The sequence below is a fragment of the Megalops cyprinoides genome, chromosome 9 (assembly GCF_013368585.1).
Source record: "Megalops cyprinoides isolate fMegCyp1 chromosome 9, fMegCyp1.pri, whole genome shotgun sequence".
Lineage (NCBI taxonomy): Eukaryota > Metazoa > Chordata > Actinopteri > Elopiformes > Megalopidae > Megalops > Megalops cyprinoides.
In genome coordinates this window covers 7,682,916-7,705,042 of record NC_050591.1, presented here as the reverse complement: position 1 = coordinate 7,705,042, position 22,127 = coordinate 7,682,916, and the positions used below count along the sequence as shown (strand labels likewise).

At 45.0% G+C, this 22,127-nt stretch overlaps 1 protein-coding gene across 8 annotated transcripts in view; it reads right to left on the bottom strand.

Annotated features, from left to right (window-relative positions):
• Positions 1 to 1,900: 1,900 nt before the first annotated feature.
• LOC118783270 (protein Aster-B-like) overlaps positions 1,901 to 22,127 on the bottom strand; it is a 91,235-nt gene continuing 71,008 nt past the window's right edge. For 5 of the 8 annotated variants that reach the window (XM_036537043.1, XM_036537047.1, XM_036537050.1 and 2 more), the window contains 18 exons: positions 21,370 to 21,393; positions 12,407 to 12,491; positions 11,293 to 11,396; positions 10,849 to 10,944; positions 9,977 to 10,057; positions 9,594 to 9,709; positions 8,538 to 8,694; positions 7,443 to 7,623; positions 6,743 to 6,889; positions 6,384 to 6,502; positions 5,818 to 5,960; positions 5,440 to 5,543; positions 4,853 to 5,053; positions 4,034 to 4,124; positions 3,719 to 3,730; positions 3,409 to 3,516; positions 2,652 to 2,772; positions 1,901 to 2,260 (listed from right to left, as the gene is read on the bottom strand). In XM_036537043.1, coding sequence (XP_036392936.1) covers positions 2,171 to 2,260; positions 2,652 to 2,772; positions 3,409 to 3,516; positions 3,719 to 3,730; positions 4,034 to 4,124; positions 4,853 to 5,053; positions 5,440 to 5,543; positions 5,818 to 5,960; positions 6,384 to 6,502; positions 6,743 to 6,889; positions 7,443 to 7,623; positions 8,538 to 8,694; positions 9,594 to 9,709; positions 9,977 to 10,057; positions 10,849 to 10,944; positions 11,293 to 11,396; positions 12,407 to 12,491; positions 21,370 to 21,393 — 1,980 coding nt within the window. In that variant the 3' untranslated portion in view covers positions 1,901 to 2,170. The remainder of the gene's footprint in view (positions 2,261 to 2,651; positions 2,773 to 3,408; positions 3,517 to 3,718; positions 3,731 to 4,033; positions 4,125 to 4,852; positions 5,054 to 5,439; positions 5,544 to 5,817; positions 5,961 to 6,383; positions 6,503 to 6,742; positions 6,890 to 7,442; positions 7,624 to 8,537; positions 8,695 to 9,593; positions 9,710 to 9,976; positions 10,058 to 10,848; positions 10,945 to 11,292; positions 11,397 to 12,406; positions 12,492 to 21,369; positions 21,394 to 22,127) is intronic. The other 3 variants (XM_036537045.1, XM_036537046.1, XM_036537051.1) reach the window with 3 other exon arrangements.

Genomic DNA, 22,127 nt, shown 5'->3' with positions numbered 1-22,127 from the left:
CACAGAAATGTCTGGGTGACGTTCCCAGAGTTAAATGTAAAATACTTCTCTTTTTCCCTAGAAGTTCTTCACACTGCCTAGAGCTCTGTTAAAATTTTCTATTTACATAAATTAACAATAAATATCTGCATCATAGTCATTTATATATATGTATATGTATATACAGTAAGTATACACATATAATATATAATTTAGATATTCTTTTCCATCTTCAAGCATTTTCAAGAGCATTATTCACAGTTTAGTAATCAAACACATAATTACACAGGACACCCAACTAGTTCAGCTGCAGTATCCCTTTTTCAAGTAACAAGGATCTGATATCTCAATTGTCACGATTTTCTTTCTGCTGTTAACAGTTGCAACGATCTCCGATTGGATATTTGGTAGTTGACAGGTTCTCTGCTCCGAGCAGCGACTTCAGCCAGCTGGCTCCTTCATGGCAGAGCAGTCACACACTGGCCTCAGTCTAAAAACACACATTTCTCTCCACCAATGAATAATATCCTATCCAAAACAATCTCTTTTTCATTGACGAGAAATTAATACTGATGCAATGCCCTTGGATGTTTCCAAATGAAAGTCGCGATACATTATCAGCCATTCACACAAATTTAATGGGACCTAACACGGTGCCATGTGGGACCCTATGCTGAGTACATTCTGTTTTAAAGGGCAAACCACAACTTGAGCTTATTCAAAAAAACTGGGGGGTTATATTACTCTAAGTTCATGGGGAATATTAATGCAACAAAGACGTTTCAGATTGTTGTTTCCAAACTGCAGTTCCAAAATACAGTTAAAGAGGGCCACCCCCAGAAGTTGGCAGCAATCATTGACCCATTACAATAAATACATAAATTAATAGATTGCCCCTTTGAAAGTGTTAGCATTCTTTATTTCATTGTACACAGATCTAGAAACTGCATCCGTGTGGAATTATACTTTAAAGGAGGAAATTCACAAGAAAATCTGAGAAGCAACATATCGCCTTTTCAACGCTTGGTGCAAATAAATATCTCCATGTTCCAAAGCTATGATTCAAGGACATGGCAAAGACAGAGACAACAGGAGCTAGTGGTTCTGTTGACACGTTTGTTGCATGATTGCTGCTGAGTATTGACGATGGCGTGTCAATTGCACTTTCCAACAATGCCAATTCACTAGGGCGGGCGGAAATGAGACCCTTTTAACTTGTGAGTCGTGAGTGCTCAAGGTGAAAAGTCTGGGTAAAAAAGCACGAAACTGCACCGAGCGGCATGCTTTATTCATTTGTTTCTGAACGCTCTTGACCTCAGCTGTCAGAGACTTTGACAATTGTAGTTGCAAAGAGGTTGCTCACCTTCCTGTGATACTTGATGTGGAGTAACTCCACAGCATGTGATAAGAATCCCTAACTGTATGTCATAAATATATAAACACCATGGCACATCACCGTCAGGGAAACCAGCCCTGACTCTCCATGGAAACCTGGTAAAAACTAAAATCCTGACAAAGTTATTTTCCATTGAAAAATAAAACATAAAATACTTACAGTATGTGTATACATGTGTATACACTGTAATTTACCTGGTCCCACATTTGATGATTAAAAAAGGGATACTGCAGCCCTGAACTCTAGTTGATCCTTTTGGAACAGTGGAGGGAGTCCTGAAAGTCTGGGGAACTAAAAGAAACCCTCTGCCTAGTCCTATTGTTTTTTTTTCCTTTTGTTCTTCTCAGATGCAGACAGAGCAGGATTCAAACTACAGATCCTCACTGAAAAGAGTTTAAGGTGAAGATAGAATCGCATGCTACTGTAATACTACCCCCACCCTCCCGCCCCCCATTCCTGTATGCGGTAACAGCTTACAGTACGACAAAGAAAAGACAAAGAAAAAAAGGAATTAAAAAAGGAGTGTAGGCCGAGGCAAGCGACGCTGCCGTTCTCCAGTTATGCCTCGGTGCTGGTGGCACCCCACTTCCTGTCGGTGGCGGGGCCACTTCCTGTCAGAGGTCAGGAGTGAGGGCTGATTATCGACGTGGGGTGGCGAGAGAAGCATTCGAATCCCTCTGTCCTGGTGCTCCGGCTCAGGTGCCCTCTCGCCCTTTCCCACATTTAATTGTGTTCGGTTCCATATTGCACAGCTCCCCCTCTCCTGTGGATTCTCCTTCGCCTGTGGATTGTTCGTCAGTGATAACCACTCCTTTTTTCCTCGGCCTCTGAACTGTAGTCCCTCAGGCTGATGCCCTTCTGAAGGTTCAATAGAGAGTCCTTCATCTGCGGAGGCAGAGAGACGATTTCAGATGAGATAGTGCCTTCACTTACAGAAGCAGAGCTTATACACTGGCTAGGGTGTACTGAGCACAGTGCACTGACATACAAGTAAGAGAAGAACAGAAGTTCTCTCTGTGCTTAACTTCTAAAAATGGGCAAAAGCAAATAAGGCTGTTCAATCAAATAAGTACAGTTTTTCAATGCAAGATTATGCCAAACGCAAGCACCATTTGTAAATTCATAACATGAAAAGTCAAACAAAATCAAACAGATTTGACAGTTTAGGGCCACTTTCTTGTGACGCACAAATGAAGGTTAATTAGTCAGATTCTAGACTGCCTGTTGTTTTGTTTTAGAGTCAGACCCGGCTGTGTTTCAGCGTTTGGCTTTTTACCTGATCTAGCAGCAGGACTGAAGATTTGATGATCTCCCTCCACTTCTGCAGCTCGGCGTCATGGTAACGCTGCTGGGATTCCAGGAGCTGGGCCCACTCCAGCTGCGTCTGCGGCAGTTTACTGGAACACACGTGACACACACACACACCCGCCTCTCTGTCAAACACACTCCTGCCCAAGTGTTACAAAAGGAACGGCCATCATGAAAGACAACAGATGTGTAGGAGCTGTTGGTGGCACCTGGGTTATATTCATGTGTTTCAATACTATCATTCAATTCAATTCAATTCAATTTAGAGCCACTGTCATATTCCTGAGGTGCTTTTTCATAAAGGACATCGTCAAAAGGCAGCTTTATAGAGATCTTGGGCCTGAACCCCCAAGAGCAAGACTAAGGCAACACTCGCAAGGAAAAAAACTACCTGTCTTAAAAAAGATGAAAACTTCAGCAGAACCTAATTTAAAGCGGGGGAGAATATTAGTACAATCGACAGGGCAGTGAAGGAAAGTCTGACATCCTTTCCTCAACCCCCTTACATGAAGAAAGCACCACTGTAAAAATGTTCATTGTCCATAACTGTACTGTATGTGTATACAGTCTGCTACAGTATTGAGAAGTATGGTGTTTGTTAAGTGCCATACTTTACAGTACTGCAGCATATGATCGGTACACTACACGCTAGCGTGTGAGGTGTGCTGTGCTGCAAACGTCAGCAGTGTGCAAGGAGCGTGGCACTGTGGGAGTCGGGGGCGCACCTCTCGTGGAGTCGCAGGCCCTGCCAGGTGGTGAGGCTCTGGGTGGTGTACTCCAGCATCCACAGCTTGTAAAACAGCATCATGTTCAGGAACACCAGCAGGACCAGGCTGCGAGAGGAAGCAATATGATCCAGGGGTCAGTGACCAAGCACCACCAACCGAGAGGACAAATCAGTCACACCACCTTAAATCCCTCCCTGCTACTGTCCTTAACGGTGATGGAGAACTCGACAACTGTGCTCCACAGAGAAAACAGCATAGCCAACCAGATTTCATATGTTTGGCTTTTAACAGTTATAAAATGGTGTACCTTAGACAAATCCTATGGAAGGCAATGGAGGAAAAGGAGAGAGAAATTACATTCATAACACATACAAATACAAGGACAAAATATGCTTGTGCATTACATGTGATCTGTTACAAACAAACTGCACTTGCTTGGAAGAAACCAACAAAAACATATGACAGAAACAATCTGAAAAAACATGGTGACTGATGGTGACAATAATGATCAAAGTGACTGGCTTCTGTACAACAAATTCACAATCCCTGTTAGTTTAACATAATCACAGCACTCCTGTAATGTCACACTCACATTGGGACAGCGACCCCTAGTGGTACTCACACGAAGCTGACGATGAGCAGGAGCTTGGACACGCTGTAGAGCGCAATTCCACCAGGGACTTGCTCTGGGACGTGTCTCGTTTGAGTTGAACCTTATGGAGGGATCAGAAGGGAAGCAACACATAAATACAGAAAAAATACACTCTATATATATATATATATATATATATATATATATATATGACAACAATGAACAGAACATACCAAAGGTAATCTAGGTTGTTACCCTGTTACTATATTCTGGGAAAGTTTCAGGTGGCCCTGTAAAAGTAATTTATTGGTGTTTGGGTAGATATGTGCAATGCTTTGTGAATTTGTCCCCAGGAGGTTGTTGGTTCACACCCTAAGTTCATCTTGCTGACATACCCTGGAACGGTATGTAACTTTCACATTTATACAAGTCCCTAATATAGGCATATGCTAACTAATACACTTATGTAATGTGTGCTTGGTAGGTCCAGCTTTTCCCTGGCTTTCAACTATGAAATAAGCATTGCTTTTTTCAGGAAAACGGAGACCAAAAATAAATGCTCTTTCAGAGACACGAAATTTGTGACCTGACCCATACAGTACAAGGCTGATATACATATGATTGCTACCTTCAGGCAAACATCACTGTTTTATCATTAACCTGTCCTGTACCCTTTAATGTACAATACTGTGTAATATTACAATTATAATGCTGAAAGTTAATTACACACTGGCTGATAACATCCTTTAAATACTTCATAAATAATTTTGCATGAAAACACAAGGCCATGTTTTAATGGGGTTCTCCATGTCCACGTGTTGGCCCTGCCCCGTGAGCGTGGTCTCGCACCTGCCACGTGTTTGATGCGGTGGATGACCTCGTCGTCGGTGGGCGTAGTAACGGGGCTGAGGGCCTCCTCTAGGTGCTGGGCACGGAGGTGCACCAGTGGCCGCTTCCTGCGCCGTACTGTCGACGTCTTCATGGCCTTGGCTTTGGGAGACTGCCTGTGGGGCTCCATCAGCACCTCCTCCATCTTTGACAGCTCCACCTCTGAGGAACAAGAGGGGTTAACAATGACATCACAAGCCACAAGGTGCTGAGATTCCGCAGTCAGAACTCTCGCAGATGGCTGCTTCCTGCAGACAGAATCTTACGTTGAATATGTCTCTCTAGTGGAATCCAATTCTTTTTAGATTCTTTAACGATAGAGATTTTGCCTTCACCTGTGTTCACTGCACTATTAAATAAAGCTTAATGTCTTTCGTGTGCTCCTGTCTGAACTTACAGTTCCTGCTGCCTTTTCTGCTTTGAAACTAAGGACAGTCTATTTACTTTTATAAACTTTTCAAGGCCACCCAAACTAAAGGTGCGTTTTGGTAAAGAGACCTTTGTGAATCGCAAGATATAAAAGGAGAAACATTCTCTCCTCGTCTCACCAAGATGCCGGAAGTTCTCGTCCAGGCCACTCCAGAAGTTCTTCTCAATGAAGCCTTTGACTAACCCCCATGGCTGCTTGCGGTAACGAAGCTCCGTTGATACCCTGTGGCATGGGGGGGATACACAGTGTCACATTTCCCTTCAGTGAGTGACAGGAATGAGCCACAGCAGAAACTGAAATTGTGACTTTCCATATTCAGTTCCTGTTTCATATTACACAAGGTCAACGCTGTGCTGATGGATATGTGTACCTGTTGACCTGTCATGTTTATCTATCAGTTTTGTCATAAGCCTTACGGTTGTATTCAGCATGGTTGTTAAAGGTAAATTAGCTTGAGACACTGTTACATGACAAGTTACAGGTGGGCCCCCCTCACCTCAGACGGCACTTGTTCTTGGCCACGCGCGTCAGCATGTAGCGGTTGAGCGTGTAGAAGTAGTCGTGGTAGGGAACATCGTGAGTGATGACCTCAGCATCGATGATGTAGCACTCGCTCTCCTGGCTAGCCTTGTACAGTTTCTGAGGTCAGAGAGAGCAATGCAAACACGTATGACATATACAGCATGTATAGCACATATACACCAACCCAGCATGGTTCTTAAGAAAGACTGTGCTTAGCAGACATTTTATTCAGGGTGGCAATATAAGGGGATATCCTATCTGTGCAAAAGATAAAAGCACATAGCTGGGTCAATATTTCTGTGAACAGGAATGGGATCATTACTAAATTGGATTCTGTCAGCAGTGACATGCTTGCTAAACACTGCATCACCTGAGTGATACCTAAATCAGCCATTCACAGAGCAGAAGCTTTAAATGCTGTGCATAAAACTTTCACCTTCAAGTTCCTGTGACAGCCTGACAGTAACACGCAGGAGATCAATGTTGGGTTCCCTGTGGGAAGGGAGAGGCAGTGTCATCTAACCTATATCGCCATCTAACCTGTATCTCGGTGACAGTGGCGGTCTTGGGGGCCAGCGGGTTGGACAGGGAGATGGTGTACATGATTTCGCGCGTCTGGTTTCCCTCCTCCTCCTTCTTCCAGGGGTGGTACACCACATCTGCACAGAGGAGGCGGGGTTAGATAAGAGAGCATGCTCATCCATCACAACTAAGGGCAATTCAAGGGCCCTCACCATGGGGATGGAATTCACTCCATTATGACATCGCAAATTTGCATAATAGATGCCTATATTTAAGGCAGCTTACCAATGACACATTCCTCCCCCATTAGGGACTCCAGCACTGTGGTTAGTCCTGTCCCCTGTGCCCTGGCTCTGCCCTGTACACCTGACAGTCACCTGAGAACCTGCGCTGCTCCATGAAGTCGCTCATAAACTGCGACTCAGTGAAGAGGATGGTGTACAGCTTATCCACGCTGAACTTGTACACTTCGTTGATGTACTGCCGCCCGTTCAGGTCCTCGTGGAAGGCCTGCACTTCCCCTGCTGGAAACACACACACGCACACACACCACCCTCTGGTGTTGGCTTATGGTGCAAGGCAAGTGTGCTAAAGCAGGCAACTTAGTGCTATTCCAGCTAGCACCTTAGCCTGCTCTTTGTAAAAGTATACTGTAATCTATTATTACTCATAGTAGTACAACAGTACAATATTGTATTATATTACAACCTGCACATCAGTAGTTTATAGAAAATATTAGAATCATGTTGCATATACATTTATTTGGTATTTCAAATCAATGTTTAAAAATCCAGTAAAAAAGATGAATGTCGATGAATATTTGGGAAAATACTACATTATATAAATATTATTGTAATGAACAATACAGAAAGTGCTGGCTCCTCCTTGGATTATTTTGAAAATGCTTGGTATGTTCAACCAAAATCCCTATTTTTCTATCTCTTATAGAACCACCCATAGGGTTGTTTAGGGTAGGGTCTGTGACGTTGCTTTGTCTGTCTATCAGAAACATGTGTTGGGAGGGAGGCCAGCAGAGGGCGCTGTGCTGTTATAGTAAGTGCATGGTAAGCCTAGTACCTTCATCGTGAGTCTCTGAGGAGTCACTCAGCTCAGTGGGGATATCCTCGTTATCGTTGAAGTCTAGCGAGGGCGAGGGCACGGGCCCCATGGGCTCGCTGCTCTTGTCTTCGGGCAGTGGAATGGTCAGGAGGTCACCGTCTGGAAGGCAGTCTGTGTACTCCTCCGGGGGCAGGTCAAACTACAGAGGGGGCGGGGCCACACATGAACCAATCAGAACAGGGCATCTATCTAGGCTGTTTGCTGGACTAGGCAGGGAGGATTTCTGGAACCAATTAAAAGACATGTGTGTTGTTTCTCTGTTTCTCTGTCACAGATATCACTTAACATGCATACCTGCATTGGAACTTGAAATGCATTGGAACTTTAACTTGGAAGAATGTTAATACGTATTTGAAAATGAATCCAAGAAAGTGGATGCGTTGAACACACGAGTCCACATCTATTATTACCTAGTGGATCCAAGCAAACCCTTTGTCTTCTCAAAGACAAACATTCACGGAATGGATGTCTTTTTCATACTTGTACCATCAGAGGGCATTCTGGGTACACCTAAAGCATGAAATGCCCTATATGACTCTTGACCCCAAACGATCACACTGCTGTTCCACCCCCTCCCTGTCAGATGCCCTCTTCATGACCCCATGTCTCCTTACTGCACTCTCAGGGATTAGTTTTGACATGTGCTGTAGCCATTATTCACTCTGTGTTCACAGGGTCTACGCGCATTCCTGCCCTTCCATAGGAAGGAATTCCGTACACACGTCAGACAGCCTTGCTGCCATGGTGATTATGGCAGGGGAAGGTTAGTTTGACAGGTGTGGCTGCAGTGAGCTGCGGCCCCCTTTTTCCATGCGGTGTTTGCACCAGAGGTACCTAATCCTAGTCCCCACGGCTCTTGCGTCTATGAATACATAAATTACAATGTCAGAAGTGGAGGGAGTTCAATTAAGTGTGAGTGGTTCAATGTGGTTTAATTAAAGTGATGGCTGGCTGAATCGAGTGAGTGCAGGCAGGATTGAGTGTTGCTATCGCTGACAGATGGGCACACTCCCTCCCCCAGCCTGCAGGTGGCGCCGTCCTCGGGTGACTCACAGAGATGGGCGTCTCGCTGCTGCCGGTGGAGGTGAGCGTGCTGTGGGTGAGGGACTTCTTGGGCAGCTGTGGGCTGACGTCAGGCTTGGCCTCCGTGCTGCTCTTGGAGGAGCTGTCGTTCACCTCATTCTCCTCGGCTGGGATCTCCTCACAGTACCTGCAGCAGAGGGAGGGGTGATAGACAGGGAGCTCAGGGTTATCAGGTGAGGGGGGCAGTCCATAATATGACATATAGGTGCCATGCAGGTACCCTGGCAGGTCTTAGGAGCTCCATGGTCAGTTCTACTACTTTTCCACACCAAGAACAATTTCAACTGGCCTAAAAAATATTTACATATGAACACAGCCAATAGCGTCTTCCACATCGCCCCCTGCTGTCAGCCACATGATTTCCTCAGTGCTACATAATTACTCATCTTGGTTTAACTTCTTGCTTGTTAGAATACAAATCCACTCAGGGTTGATGGCCCAGCTCATCAGCCTGTCCTAAAGTTATCTGAGCTACTGTACCTGGTGCTGGTAATGGACACAGAACATGATAATTACAATATTCACAAATTAAACCCAAGAATGATGTGGCTGGGCCTCCAGTCTCGCCCCAGGGCTGGCTCACCCTGCAGCAGAGCATGATGGAACAGCTACGTCTAGACACCAGATACACAGTGTAGCTGTTTTTGGGTACCACTTTTCCCATGACGACAGTGATGCTGACGACAAAGAGCAGACGTGGGCAGCAATAACCATTTTCGACAGGTGGTCTCACAGAGATTATGAGGCGTTACATAACCTTTAGAGCGGACATGATAAAATCAAATGGCCTAATTCTACCACAGAGACTGCATTAAAGGTAAACAGGAAAAAAAATGGATAAAACCTTTAGACGATTACGTTTGTTTAGTTCCTTCAGCAAAATTACAAGAGGTCACATACCATAGCTAAGAGACGGTCTAACAATCCTTTAATGGAATGAGGCAGTGAAGGGAAACAGCTATATTACGTAGTGCAAATCAGGCCACGGTGTATGTTGGTGTTTGTGGATGGGGAGGTGACACTCACCCCATGGTGTTAAAGTCATCGTCCGGCTGCACATAGTCCTCGTCGTCACTCGTCAGGCCCAGCTCGCTCCCATAGCACTGATGAACGAAGTGCCACAGCTCTTTGGGACACAAAGGCTTTGGAGACAGAAAGGCAATGGAGAGATTTTCAGCATCTAACATTAAAGAACATGACAAGCTCCAGACACGCTCCATACCTCCCAATGTTACCCGCCATTATGAAGAGCTTTGCAGCTATTCAAATCTCACTTAGGAACACAATCACACACACACACACACACACACACACACACACACCTAATCCTGGAAAAATTGATTCCCCACCCACATTTCTGACTGACAGCACTAATAGGAGTGTGATGCCAGGTCTGGCCTGAGTCTCACCTTGTCGAGCAGTGCGTTCTGCCACAGTCTGAACATCATCATGTACGTCCTGTCCCGGGCCCCGAACGAGGTAAAAAAGTGCTGTGGGAGGGGTGACAGAGGTCATGGTCCAGGTGCACCAGAACACATACTTCTGCTGGACAGAGGTGGACACCCTGGCTTTAGAAAGTAAAAGTCCTACCATGTATTTGTTCTAGCCATTCACTAAACAAGGTGATTTCACTAATTAGCACCTCTACCTAGCTGAAGAGTCGTGCTTATTAAATTCAGCTGGTGTAGTGCGTGGGTGGAACAAATACGTGGCAGGACTTTTACTTTCTAAAGCCGCGGTGTCCACCTCTGCTGCTGGACTATAACTTACATTTACATTTAGTCATTTGACAGGCGTTCTTACACAGAGCGACTTACTAAAGTGCATTCAACAAGTTAGGCAATTAGCTGCACCGCTACTGAAATGTTAGCGTTATCCTTGAAATGTAGTGCCATTGTGGCAATGGGTTTAAGTTCTGTCAAAAGGAATACAACCTTGAACTATTAACACAAAACATTAAAAGTAGACTGTGCAACCTTAAACAGCGCAGGCCTGTATCATCGCAACCCATTCACAACTAAGCTAATACACTGCAAAAGCTTGAGATGCCACCAGGCTTTACTGGTAATTACAGACCAGTCCTATTGTTGTACTTACTTAAACATGTAATTATGGTCCAGCTCCACTGTAGTACATACTTAAGCTGGCCATTTAAGTCCAGCTCAGTGGAGTAAACACACATGCACAAATGTACAGTAGCATCATAGTCCAGTTACTCCTGTGAGTATGTCTGTGCTGTCACTGAGGTCACGTTCCCATGGAGCTGAGTGGAGGCCCTCACCTTTTCAGTGTCAGTGCAAACTTGGATAGCATTGGGGATGAGGCGTGCGGTCTTCTCTTTCGTCATCGAGCAGATGTCCTTCAGCCGCACCGTCAGCTGCACACACAGACAAGGAGTGACACACGGAACGCAGACAGCCAACCAATCAGATGCAGCCGTTCCCACATGGTGTGGAGTGGTTCCCACAAGTGCAATGTCATCTGGGATTGTCATAAATCTGGTATGTGCACCTTTAAGCTAAATGAATTGTAATTAAAAACACATTTCATCTTTTCATGCACCACAGTATATTCTATATGGGAAATGCCCCTATAAGGAAGCCACTTGACAGCATAAGTTGCACAGGGATGAGGGCTGAAGATATTGTGACACAACAGAGCAACACAAAGCCACTAGGGAGGCCAGAGGAAGAGAGGAAAAAGCTTTTGAAATCCAAGCTCTTACCAGCGTTTCCCATCGGAAGATGTTGCTATAGAAACAGATCCAGTTTTCGGAGAGGTAGAGCCGTCCCTGCAGGAGGATGTCCCTTTGCAGGGCGCAGGAGTAATCTGCCAGCAGAGGTTAAAGGTCATTACCCAGAAGCTCCCTGACCTCAAGTTCTCCCAATCTTCCTTACCGGCAATAACTGCTGTGGCTTTGGTCACTGAGAGGTCACAGCCAGTTCAGTGTTTCTGAAACAACGCCTTATTTCCGTGAACTCTCTTTAGGGGTTTAGGGGTATGTTCTGATGTTAACAGCACTGGTCATACACCAGGCGGCCTCTTCTTTCTCAGTTTCTCACTCTACTGGGTGAGTGATTTAGTTCAAGCCCCTAAATTGTTACCAGGCTAACAACTAGGGCTGGGACGATATGCTTTTGTCACAATACGATATTATCACGATACTTTGGTGCCGATTCGATTCGTATTGCGATTCCAATATATTGCGATTCTACAAGTATTGCGATTTGATAGTATTGATTATTGCGATTTTTCTGGCACTATTTTGATTCGTGTCACAGTATTCAGCAGCCGAAGCGTTTAGAAGCGCTCTCTACAGGCCTGGTGGAATTCTCGGCCACTCTTGGCTCACATTTGTCAGTGAAAGCAATACAGAAGTGCAGCGCCACTATTACACATATGACGTCACAGAAAGTATCGATTCTGGGAAGAAGTATCAATATTTAGTATTGTGCTATAAAAAATCGCGATATATCATGAATCGATTTTTTTTCCCCACCCCTACTAACAACCCAATAAGCCACACATTTCAATGTGTGATGACAATGCTTTAACCCCATGCCCCCCAAGGAAAAACACTTGTGCAGGACAAGCTGTGGTACTAGAGTAGAGCTGTGTTCTTTTATTTAAAGAAAAGTACATTTGTAAAAACGGTTGAATCACAACCCTCAGTCCCACTATAACCCAGTCCCCCACTGTCTTTGTACCTGTATTTAACCCCTCTCCCTGCCACCCTGTAACCTCCTTTTTCAACTGCATCTTTCCTACTTCTCATTTCCTGTGCCCCTATCACCTAATCCCCTGTCCCACTGTCTTTCTGTCCCCCCCCGCCTCCTCACCCACGATAAGCCGTTCCGTGTCAGGGAGCTGTTTGAAGAGCTTCCTGAAGTCTTCATTGCGCTGCTTATAAGTGGGGCTCAAGACCTGCAGGGAAGAAAGAGGGAGAACGACACATGCTGAGAGAGGACACACACACACACACACACACACACACACACACACACACACACCAGTCTCCATGCCACACGGCAAGATGTGCTCCATGCTTGTTAAAACTTCCCACAGGCTGCCCAGGCCAAACAGGGACAAGCAGGGAACTGTGGGACGACTTAACAAGAGCTGCGTGTGAATGCGTGAAATGCTGCGCCCATGTTGGGGGTGCAGGTCCCTTCCAGCTCCAGGAAAAAAAAAAAAAATAAAACAAACAAACATAAAAACACTTTTCCTAACGCCTGTAGCCTCCGCTTGTAAATAGCAGAGGGCTGTTTGTTCTCCCTCCAGCATTCCTGATGTGCTCTAGTTTGAACCACATGGTGCACCTTCCATTAGGGCAGACTGGATTCCCTGCTCAGCTGCCTAACATCTCTGATGCAGAGGAAAGTAAACCTCATGACCCCTGTGCAAGGAAAGCACAAACCTGCCTGCAGTGGGTAAAGGAAAAGGCCACAATCACAGGCCTACGACAATGGAGTAATGGACTCAGACTCACAGACCCGAGTATGTGTGGAAAAAAGAGAAATGACAGAGGAGGTGACCCCTCGATATCCCAGAATCCCATGCGAAGGTAAACGGGTCAAGGTGATGCCTTACCTCAGCAATATATCATGTGTACCAGCTGAGTGTACACACTGTTTATAGACTACAACTATTGAGTACTCCTGGCATCCCATAATGATCAAAGTAAGCACGCTCACTCAGATGGGTAAAGCTATCTTAACGGGTCACTGACTGACTTCTAATTACATTCCCACAAGGATCTTTCAAATCCTGCGGTGGGGTAAAATACCTTTAAAACATGCAGAATACAGTATCAGTGGTCTCATAACAGATTTTGCTCTGAAATCAGTTTATTACTGTAATAAACCTACAGCAGATGAAATGTCATGCCTAACAAGCCCTGATCATGAGGGACATACAGTAACGCAGAAAGATTCATGTCCCAGAATTTCTGTCCATAAAACCAAAAGAGCTGAAAGTTATGTGGTCAAACCAGGTTTTATGGGTCTTCTGTTGCTTTTGTGGAAAACAAAAAGCTATTCACTTCCTTTTATCACTTCCCTCTTTTTCCCCACTGATTTTTCACAGACTGCACTGAACTGGATTTGCAGATGCCGCCCTATCTGAATCACTTCAATATACAACACATTTCCTGCCAGAGGGGCCTGAGCTGTCAAACTTATCTGTGCGACTAAACAGACTTGGCTACTCCTCTGCGGACGGCTAGAAAAACCACCACATTCTTCTGCCTGTTTGATGGGAAAACATTCTCCACTTTTTATATCCACGGTCATTACTGTAAATCTTTTCTCGGACCAGCAGGCAGAGGTTTGTGTACAAATGAAAATGAGACCCACAGCTTCCTTGCAAGCACTCTCATACATGTCTCTGCCAGCTGTTACTAGTGAAGAAAAACAGCTTCAGGAAACAATGCTTGCCAATGCAGTAACCAAAGACATCCCTTCGGAGAAAGCCTCCCTGCACCAGAAAATAACCTATTGTTTGCCCCAGTGCGATGTGATTATGCTGCTCAGAATTTGACACTTCTTCAACTAAAATAATAACACAATAATGAAAAAAAATATTCTCTAATACGTGTGGTATGGCATGAACCCAGCAATGGCATTCAATAGCAGAGTATAACCATGAGGTGGGTGAACAGATAAGATATGAGCTACAAATTGTAAACACCATTATAACACTTCACAATTAATTTCAGTAAGTATGCAGCTAGTTTTCCACACCCATTAAAGTATCTGGGTCAAAATAAAAACAACCTAAATGAACACTTTTGGTATCTTCAGCAGTTATCTAAGCAACACAGCAAACAGTGCTGCAGACCTATGCATTCTCACACTGTAGCAGACAGCAGATACAACAAAAGGGTTTGACAGGTGACGTCTGACACGGACCCCTCTCACTCTTTCCACAACCAGTCTGTCCCCACAGCAGTCCAGGAAGCAGATAATTCATGCCTTTCTGTTGCTGAAGGGGTTTGTAGGAGCTTACACCTAATTGTGTCAACAAGTGGATGGTACGGGCCACCCTTGGTACACTCCATGACACCTTCTCAAGCTTTCCGGTTTGGCACTTACAGCAGGGATGGCCTCAGACTCCCATTCCCAGTCTTCCCAGTTGCTCCAGTCCCATTCACCTCCAGGTGGGCCCTGCAGTAAGCAGCTGCTCAGGGCCTCGTCCAACTCGAGGACAGCCTCCCAGTCCGCCATGGAGTCAGCCAAGGACTGCATGCTGTGGCGACCCCAGACCGACTGTAAACCCTAGAAACGTGTCCTGCAATCCACCGTAAGCTGACGACCGAACGCAGCCAGCCAGAGAAGTCTGGTCCATTCCACGGTCCAAAGACAAGAGCCGATCTCCAGCTACAGAGGCACAGGTGTCCCTCCCTGCAGCGTTTAAGAAGCTAGGGGCAAGGGGCCGCTCCCCCTCTGGACGGCGTTCCTAACAGCCCGAGTGCAGGACCCTGGTGATTCCTGCCACATGATCCCAGCGTCTCACACCCAGAGGGAGCCGGGGGCCACTGCCCTGCAGTAACCCCGTCCGCTCACTCCTCTTATTATTATCGCTCCTTTTCTCCCCGCAGGGCTTCTGCAGTCCAGACTCAGCTGCTTCCTGCTGCGCTGGCCAGAGAGAAGGCACTGACAGATCTGAGACTTTCCAAGCAGAGGGAAGCTTCCCTCGAGGTTCCCTCCAGCGCGGTCAGAATTCTGGTTTGAGCGATGTCCCGTCTCGCAGGCCGACGGAAGGACTGAACGTCAGCGCGACGGATGCGCGCGCGCCCCCCTCGGCAACTTGGGTGCGAAAAAAACAAGTTGGTTTATCTCCAACGCGCTGCTCGGAAAAGCGCAGCGCTGAGAGATCACAAGGCACGACTTTCAGCTGTGACAAATGCAAAGCAGCCGGAGCAGTGTGCCTGCTTCAGTTGGTCGGTCCTCGATGTGTCTGCAGTGTGGAAAGAGCGACCGATCGGGTTGCCAAATGGGAACAAGAGGAGTTAAGAAAAGAGGAAGGGGAAAATGTTTTTGTGACTGCACCCCAATTTCCCCTCAGTTCCACTAGGTACTGGCCTCCCACAAGCTGTGGTGGTCCTGTTTTTGGAGTCTCCCGTGTCCAGTAAGGTCAGCAATGCACCTCAGAAACCTGATCCATGAGAGATGTGGGGAACAAGCGGGAAAGAAGCTGCAATACGATTCCTTCCAGGACGGGACTAAGTCAGATATTAATGATTTCTTTTTTTAATAGGGCTGTGGTCCATGCAATCATCTCTGAATAGCCAGAAACAATCAGCAATATCTGACGACTGTCAATCCCACTATTTTATCCACTTAACATCACTTTAAAGTGCCCATCATCTTCAGGTGTAGAACAAATCCAGCAGTCTGTGTGCTGCTGTGGAGCAATTCTAATGCCTGTTCAGCCAAAGTCACCTGGGGTCACATCAGTGCCCTGGTTCCAAGCCACAAAATCATATGCCTTACTTAGCACAGTGAGATCAGCACTTCATAAAAAGTCAAAGACTTAGCAGAGAAAAGTCATGCTAGGAGTCAAACAATTTTACCTTGGGGAAAAATCTTCAGCTTGAAAGAGAACGCGCTGTATACGCACTTCTGTCGCAACATGGAATAAAAATAATTTTGCCATCTGTGAAATTTCTCCAAGATTAATGTAAAGACTTATAAAGCAACCGCCAAAAGCCATGCAAAGTGATGCAATCTCAGCACATTTCACAACCGAAGAGCTCAAAAACAAAGTAAAAAGGATCATGTAGTGCAATCCCCAGTAGCGCCATGATATTCCTGTGAACCTCTTCCTCCAGGAGTCAGTGTCTGCATCTCACACTGACCTTGGAACAGTGAGCAGTCCCGGATGATGGTTGCATGAACAGCTCCAGTGAGGGGCATTAAACATTAACCTTAAGGCAAACAGTAAGTGCGGGCGGAGACAGGCACCGCGAGCGATGAGTGACAGCAGCGTGTGCTTGCAGAGCCACGGCCGTCCAGTGTGCAGCCCCAGGGCAACTTCCTCTCATCTGCTCCGGCGGTGCCGCGAGTTCTTCGAAAACAGCTCTTGAGGAGTGCGGTGTGGATGGAGTGTGTGAGTGCGTGTGTGTGGGCATGTGCGAGAGCGAGGGAGGGGCGGGGTGGGCTCAAGTTTCTTTCAGAAGTGCATCTTCTCATAACCAATCAGCTGTCAGGGGAGGGGCGGAGTCGGAGGAGCCTGCTGCAAACCAGAAGCAGATGTGGGAGTTGCACATTCATGGATAAGAGTCAGGGGCAGTCCAATTTACAGAAAGAAAGCCCCACTCCTCGTCCTCCTCCTCTTACTCATTCCTCAGCCTCCCATGGGCTCTCTGTTTACTCCACTGTGCAACTACAGCTACACTCTACCTGAGGAACCAATCAGAACAGCTGGACTCTTGTGGTCCTGGAGAAAACAGAAAGGCAGGACTGGGCACTTTATAGCCAGTGCACGACAGGTATATGAGAAAACAATTCATTCTTAACATCTTAGGAACCTGAATCGTGTTGAAGGCAGACGTCTTGCGTATACACAGACACAGCACAACCACCCTCTGGCGTGAACCTCACAACCCCTAGCAAGTGGGAAAAAGTTGCTGAACATATTTAGTGTGATTAGAGAGTGGAGCCACAGTGTAGGCCTTTGTGTTTAAGTTGAAAACACTGCAGCCTGGCTGAAGGCAAACCCCCTCGCTCTGCTCTTTCTTAGCCTGCATGGGGTGAATGAACTCTAGTGCCCTCTCTTAGAGAGAATGAGGGTGGGGCTGGAGAAAAACAGAGTCCCTACTCATGCCAAAGAGGTGAATCACACCCCCCCCTCCCCCACTCAAACCCTGTATCTGCCTCCAGGGAAGCCCCTCTACAATGAGCCAAACTATCGGCAGCAGCTGGCCAGTCTTTCCAGCTGCAGAAGAGAGGGAGTCATGTATGTGCACTGTTTGGGTGGTGCTCCAGCGATCGGGATGACTTTTTCCCCCCTTTGGCCTTTAACAGGAGCCAAGCAGGGACACAGACACAATCATAATGGCTCATGTTTGAAACTTGAGAGGTTCTGTGAGAAGCTTTCCACACCATGTCCACCCACAGCTGCCAAAAGCCATCCCCCACCTCACACACAGTAACTTTCAACTGTAAGTCATGCCAACCAGAGCCTCCTCCACCAGCAGGTGCTCTAGACCCCTGCTTCCACACTTCTGACAGCAGGTAGCTGAAGAAATGGGATAAGCAAACAGAACAGGTCTGTGCAGTGTCTCGCTGGGCTCAGAACTCACAAGAGGGCGGTTTAGTTATAATCACAGAGCATTCAGTGCCATGGAAGCTCATCACTGCCACAAAGAGACACACGATGACTACCACCCACATTTACCCAAAATTCACTTTGTAAAGAATTATCTGTACTCCACAAACAGGAAGTAAATGGCACAGCTGGAGTCATTAGATGGGGAAAGGCTACTCATCTGCTCCTCATCAACTGCCTACTTCTTGCAACACTCAATCTCAATATACATTATATGGACAAAAGTATTTGGCCACACCTGTCTTTCAGGGTTTGGGCTAGGCCCCTTATCTCCAGTGAAGGGCAATTGTAATGTTTCAGCATACCAAGACATTCTGGACAATGCTATGCTTCCAAGATTGTGGCAACAGTTTGGGGAAGTCCCTTTTCTATATCAACATGACTGTGCCCCAGGGTGTGAATCCACTGGCTTTGTATGGTGTTGATCCAAGGCACAAAAGCCAGGGGGAGCTGTTCTGGCATTGACCTGAGACAGCCATTCAAATGTGTTTTTCCCCACAATGCCCTTCTTTGTGGCAATGGTCTCTGCTTATCTGGCTCAAAGCTACAGAGAGCCAGTAAGCAGGATTTATGGCTGCCTGAAACAACAGCACTTAAAAACATGTAGGATGCAGAAAAGAGGCCTTTCCATAGTTCAAAACTTGTTGTTCCACCGTACATACAGTAATATGTGTTAATTAATATGTGTAAGCAGTGTTAATAACACCACTACGCAGACTGGGTATGGACAAAAAATTAATTTCTCCCGGAAGACCTGACAAAATGCCCTTTTAAATTAACACACATTAAATTTTATCATAATTTTATCAGTGTCGTTTTCCTTAGAGGAGAATACTATTACTTTAGGTACAGGAGACTGTATTTAGAGGAAGGCAAGTTATTTGGAACAGTGTGAAGACTGGTTTTGAAGGCTCTAAGGATTCCTGCTTCGACTACGAATCCTAGTAAGCAATTCCATGGATTTAGCTCCCTGACTGAAGAAAAACACTTATCTTGTGATGTTTGGAATTTACCTTTAACCCATTTCCCTCTGTATATTATTGTTCTTCTGACAGAACTAATCTTAAAATATCTCCTTTATTTACTCCTTTTAAATTTTCAAAATCTAAAAACCTCGAACAAACCTCATCTGACTCTCCAAGTGTTTCTTAAGTGTCTCAAGCCTCTTTTCATAACACATGTTTAAAACCTGGAACTGGTCTTGCCCTCTCCTGTACCTTTGTCAACAGCTTCTATATCATTCATATAGTGCATTGCCCACAACTGGACACAGTACTCTAAATGAGGTCTGACAAGGGCATTGTGTAACATTAATATAGTCTCCTTTGATTGGCAACACATTCTTTTGGCTACATCCAAGCATCCTACTTGCATTTGGCAAAACATTGAGTTCCAAACATATGTGTCAACTGTTACACCCAAGTTTTTCATGTTGCAGGACTCTAAATTTGTACCTCCCATAAAATAGTCCTGCCTTGTTGTTATTATTTACATGTAGAACTTCACATATCGCAATATTAAGATTAATTTAAGATGAAATTTGACTATTTTGCTTCTAATGTACTTATCAAGGTAATTTATTTAAATAAACAACAGCAGAGGTCCCAGTACAGAACCCAGTGGAACTCTACCTCCCACTACTCTTTGCTCAGATGAAATCTCACTTCTTACTCTTTGTATTTTATTGAATTTGATTTTTTAATCCATTTTAACACATCTCTACAAATTCATGCAGATTTCAGACTTGATGATGATTCACTCATGTAGATGATCAACAGTTTTTGAAAATTCAGATATATAGTATCATTAGCTTGAGTTGTGTGAAAACATTCATTGGTTCCTTGAAGCAGTCCAGGAAATTTGTTAAACATGTTCCACTTCCTAAGAAAAATCCACCGAGTCTCCTATAACATTATACACCTTACTTGAGATTCCTCTCCTGCTATTGCTGGGAGTATCTCTGACATCTGTTATCTGCACAGTTTCATTTCCCTACTTCTAATGCTAATTAACTTGCTCGCTCCTCAGTTCCGTAGTTTAAATATTCCTTAGGCACTCTGTGCATACACTGGCCCTTCTGGTTCAAGTGTAAACCCAACATGTTTGAAAATCAGCCCCAGTTCCCCCCCAAAAAAAATCCTCTATTTCCAGCATCTGTTTTGTAGCCATGGCTAAATCGACATCTGAAAATTTGCTTCCTTGGGCTACCAGGGGGTTTCAAGAGAAGCCAACGGTAGAGGTTCTGCTCTTAATCTTTGTTAATTGATCAGCAAAACCTCAAACCCAGCTTCACCCATGTCATTACAATGTGAACCATGACCACTGGATCCATCTCTGCACCCCGTACATAGAAATGTGCATTTCTTTTCCATACTAGCTTCCTTTTCACCAATTGAAAATCATGGAAATGCAACTTTCAATCTGATTGGGCACACTGTAATGGTGCACCCATTACGGTAAGGGAAAACGTGATGAGGGATTTCAGAGATGCATTCATAATGTGAGAAGCCCTGAAAGATCTGAAGCTCTGTTCCGCTTGAAACACACACTTGCACTCACATTTTGAAAGAAGCTCTTCCAACCACCTACCACAGCCTGCACAGCATCAGCTGTGCCTCAGCTTCAAGCCATAAGATCCTGGGTGTTTTCAATCCAGCTGTTTCTAATGAATTCATTATTCATCATCATTCAAAGGATCAATTGAGCTGTTGCTTTAATGCTGATATGGGCCTGAAATTACTTTACAGGTGCTTGCAGGCTTGCTGTCAGTCCTCTGTGAAAACGGTTGTACAGTTGTTGTGTTTGTGAAATATAAATGTAACCCAGCCTACTTTCTTTTCTTTCAGCAACTTAAACAAATTGTTCACATTCACTGCCACTCCATTTGTTTGGTTACAATTAGCTAGCTGTTCAATTAACTCTTAGGCCCTGGAATAATCAGTTGAGCATGCAATTGACCTAACTGAGAGGCTTGACTTTTTTTAATGGGCAGATGTTAGCAATAACAATAGCAATGTTCAATAAGGGCTTACTCTTCTACTTCTTACTGTTAGCACAAACACACATCTGACAACACAATCTCACTCTGAGAACTGCAGGGCTGCCCTGTGGTAGTAAGCAGTCTATTCAAGGCATGAAGGAAAAAGATGCCTTGATACCACCTGGGGAGGAATTGTGGGAATTTTCACTCAATGCTTGAAATGCTGTCAGTTGTCCCAATTATGTGCAGAAGGGAGCAGGCATGACTTGGTCAGCCTGGACCGGTTTAACTTTCAGACAGCGGCGTTGGCCACATGGGTCTGGCTGCCCCTTGTGGGCATGCTATCAGGTGGTACCAAGGTAAAATCTACAGCATGGCAGTGCCTCAGGAGGATCAGACAGGAAGTACTGAGCACGGGAATTGAGACCCAGTGAAAGTAAAGGAGAAAAACAACAAGGGATGAAAAAATTAAAAAATACAAGACATGCTTACTCTCAAGAGGTGTTGTCTTTCATGCTGGGGGAACAGAGACAGCAGACAGAAAAAAGAACAAAAAGGAAAGAATAAAAAACAGCACAGAACAAAAAACAAAAACAATGAAAAGTCTGGCAAGAACAGAGTTAAAAGAAGCAAAAGGACTGTACTGTACCAGGAATTCCCAAAATCTCTATTCCACATATCCTGAGGTGGCTTTCAAACCTCAATATAACATCAACTGCTTTCCAAAGAACAGTGGCTGATTTGATATGCACCGTAATTATACCATCTATGTTTATTCTGAATATTCCACTTTTATTATGTACAGTATGGACCAGAACATATGAAAAAAGCAGACATACTTAAGCTCTGAGGCATTTATGTATCTGCACTTGTGTATCTCAATTTTGCATGTTGAGGTCTGCTGTGTGGGATAGGGAAGGAATGGGACAGTAAGAGAATGGGAGATGGGGGTGAGGGAGGGTTAATCAGTCGGGGTTCGGGGGGTGCATTAAGTAGCTGAGTGCCCAGAGTGAAAGTACTAAGCAAAATTTAGTTGAATGTAATTTCCATTTGAGAGTGAGCAACTCCTAAATTAAATGTTTTAGTTAGCTGCTCTTACTCTACATTACTACAAAGCACTACTTAACGATTTCAAACAACTACAGGAGATATTTATGGAAATACAACAGTCATTGTAACTATTGGCGATTTTAGACTCTTTTACAGGTCATTTTAACCCTCTAACATTAGATTTTGCAAACTTGTCTGTT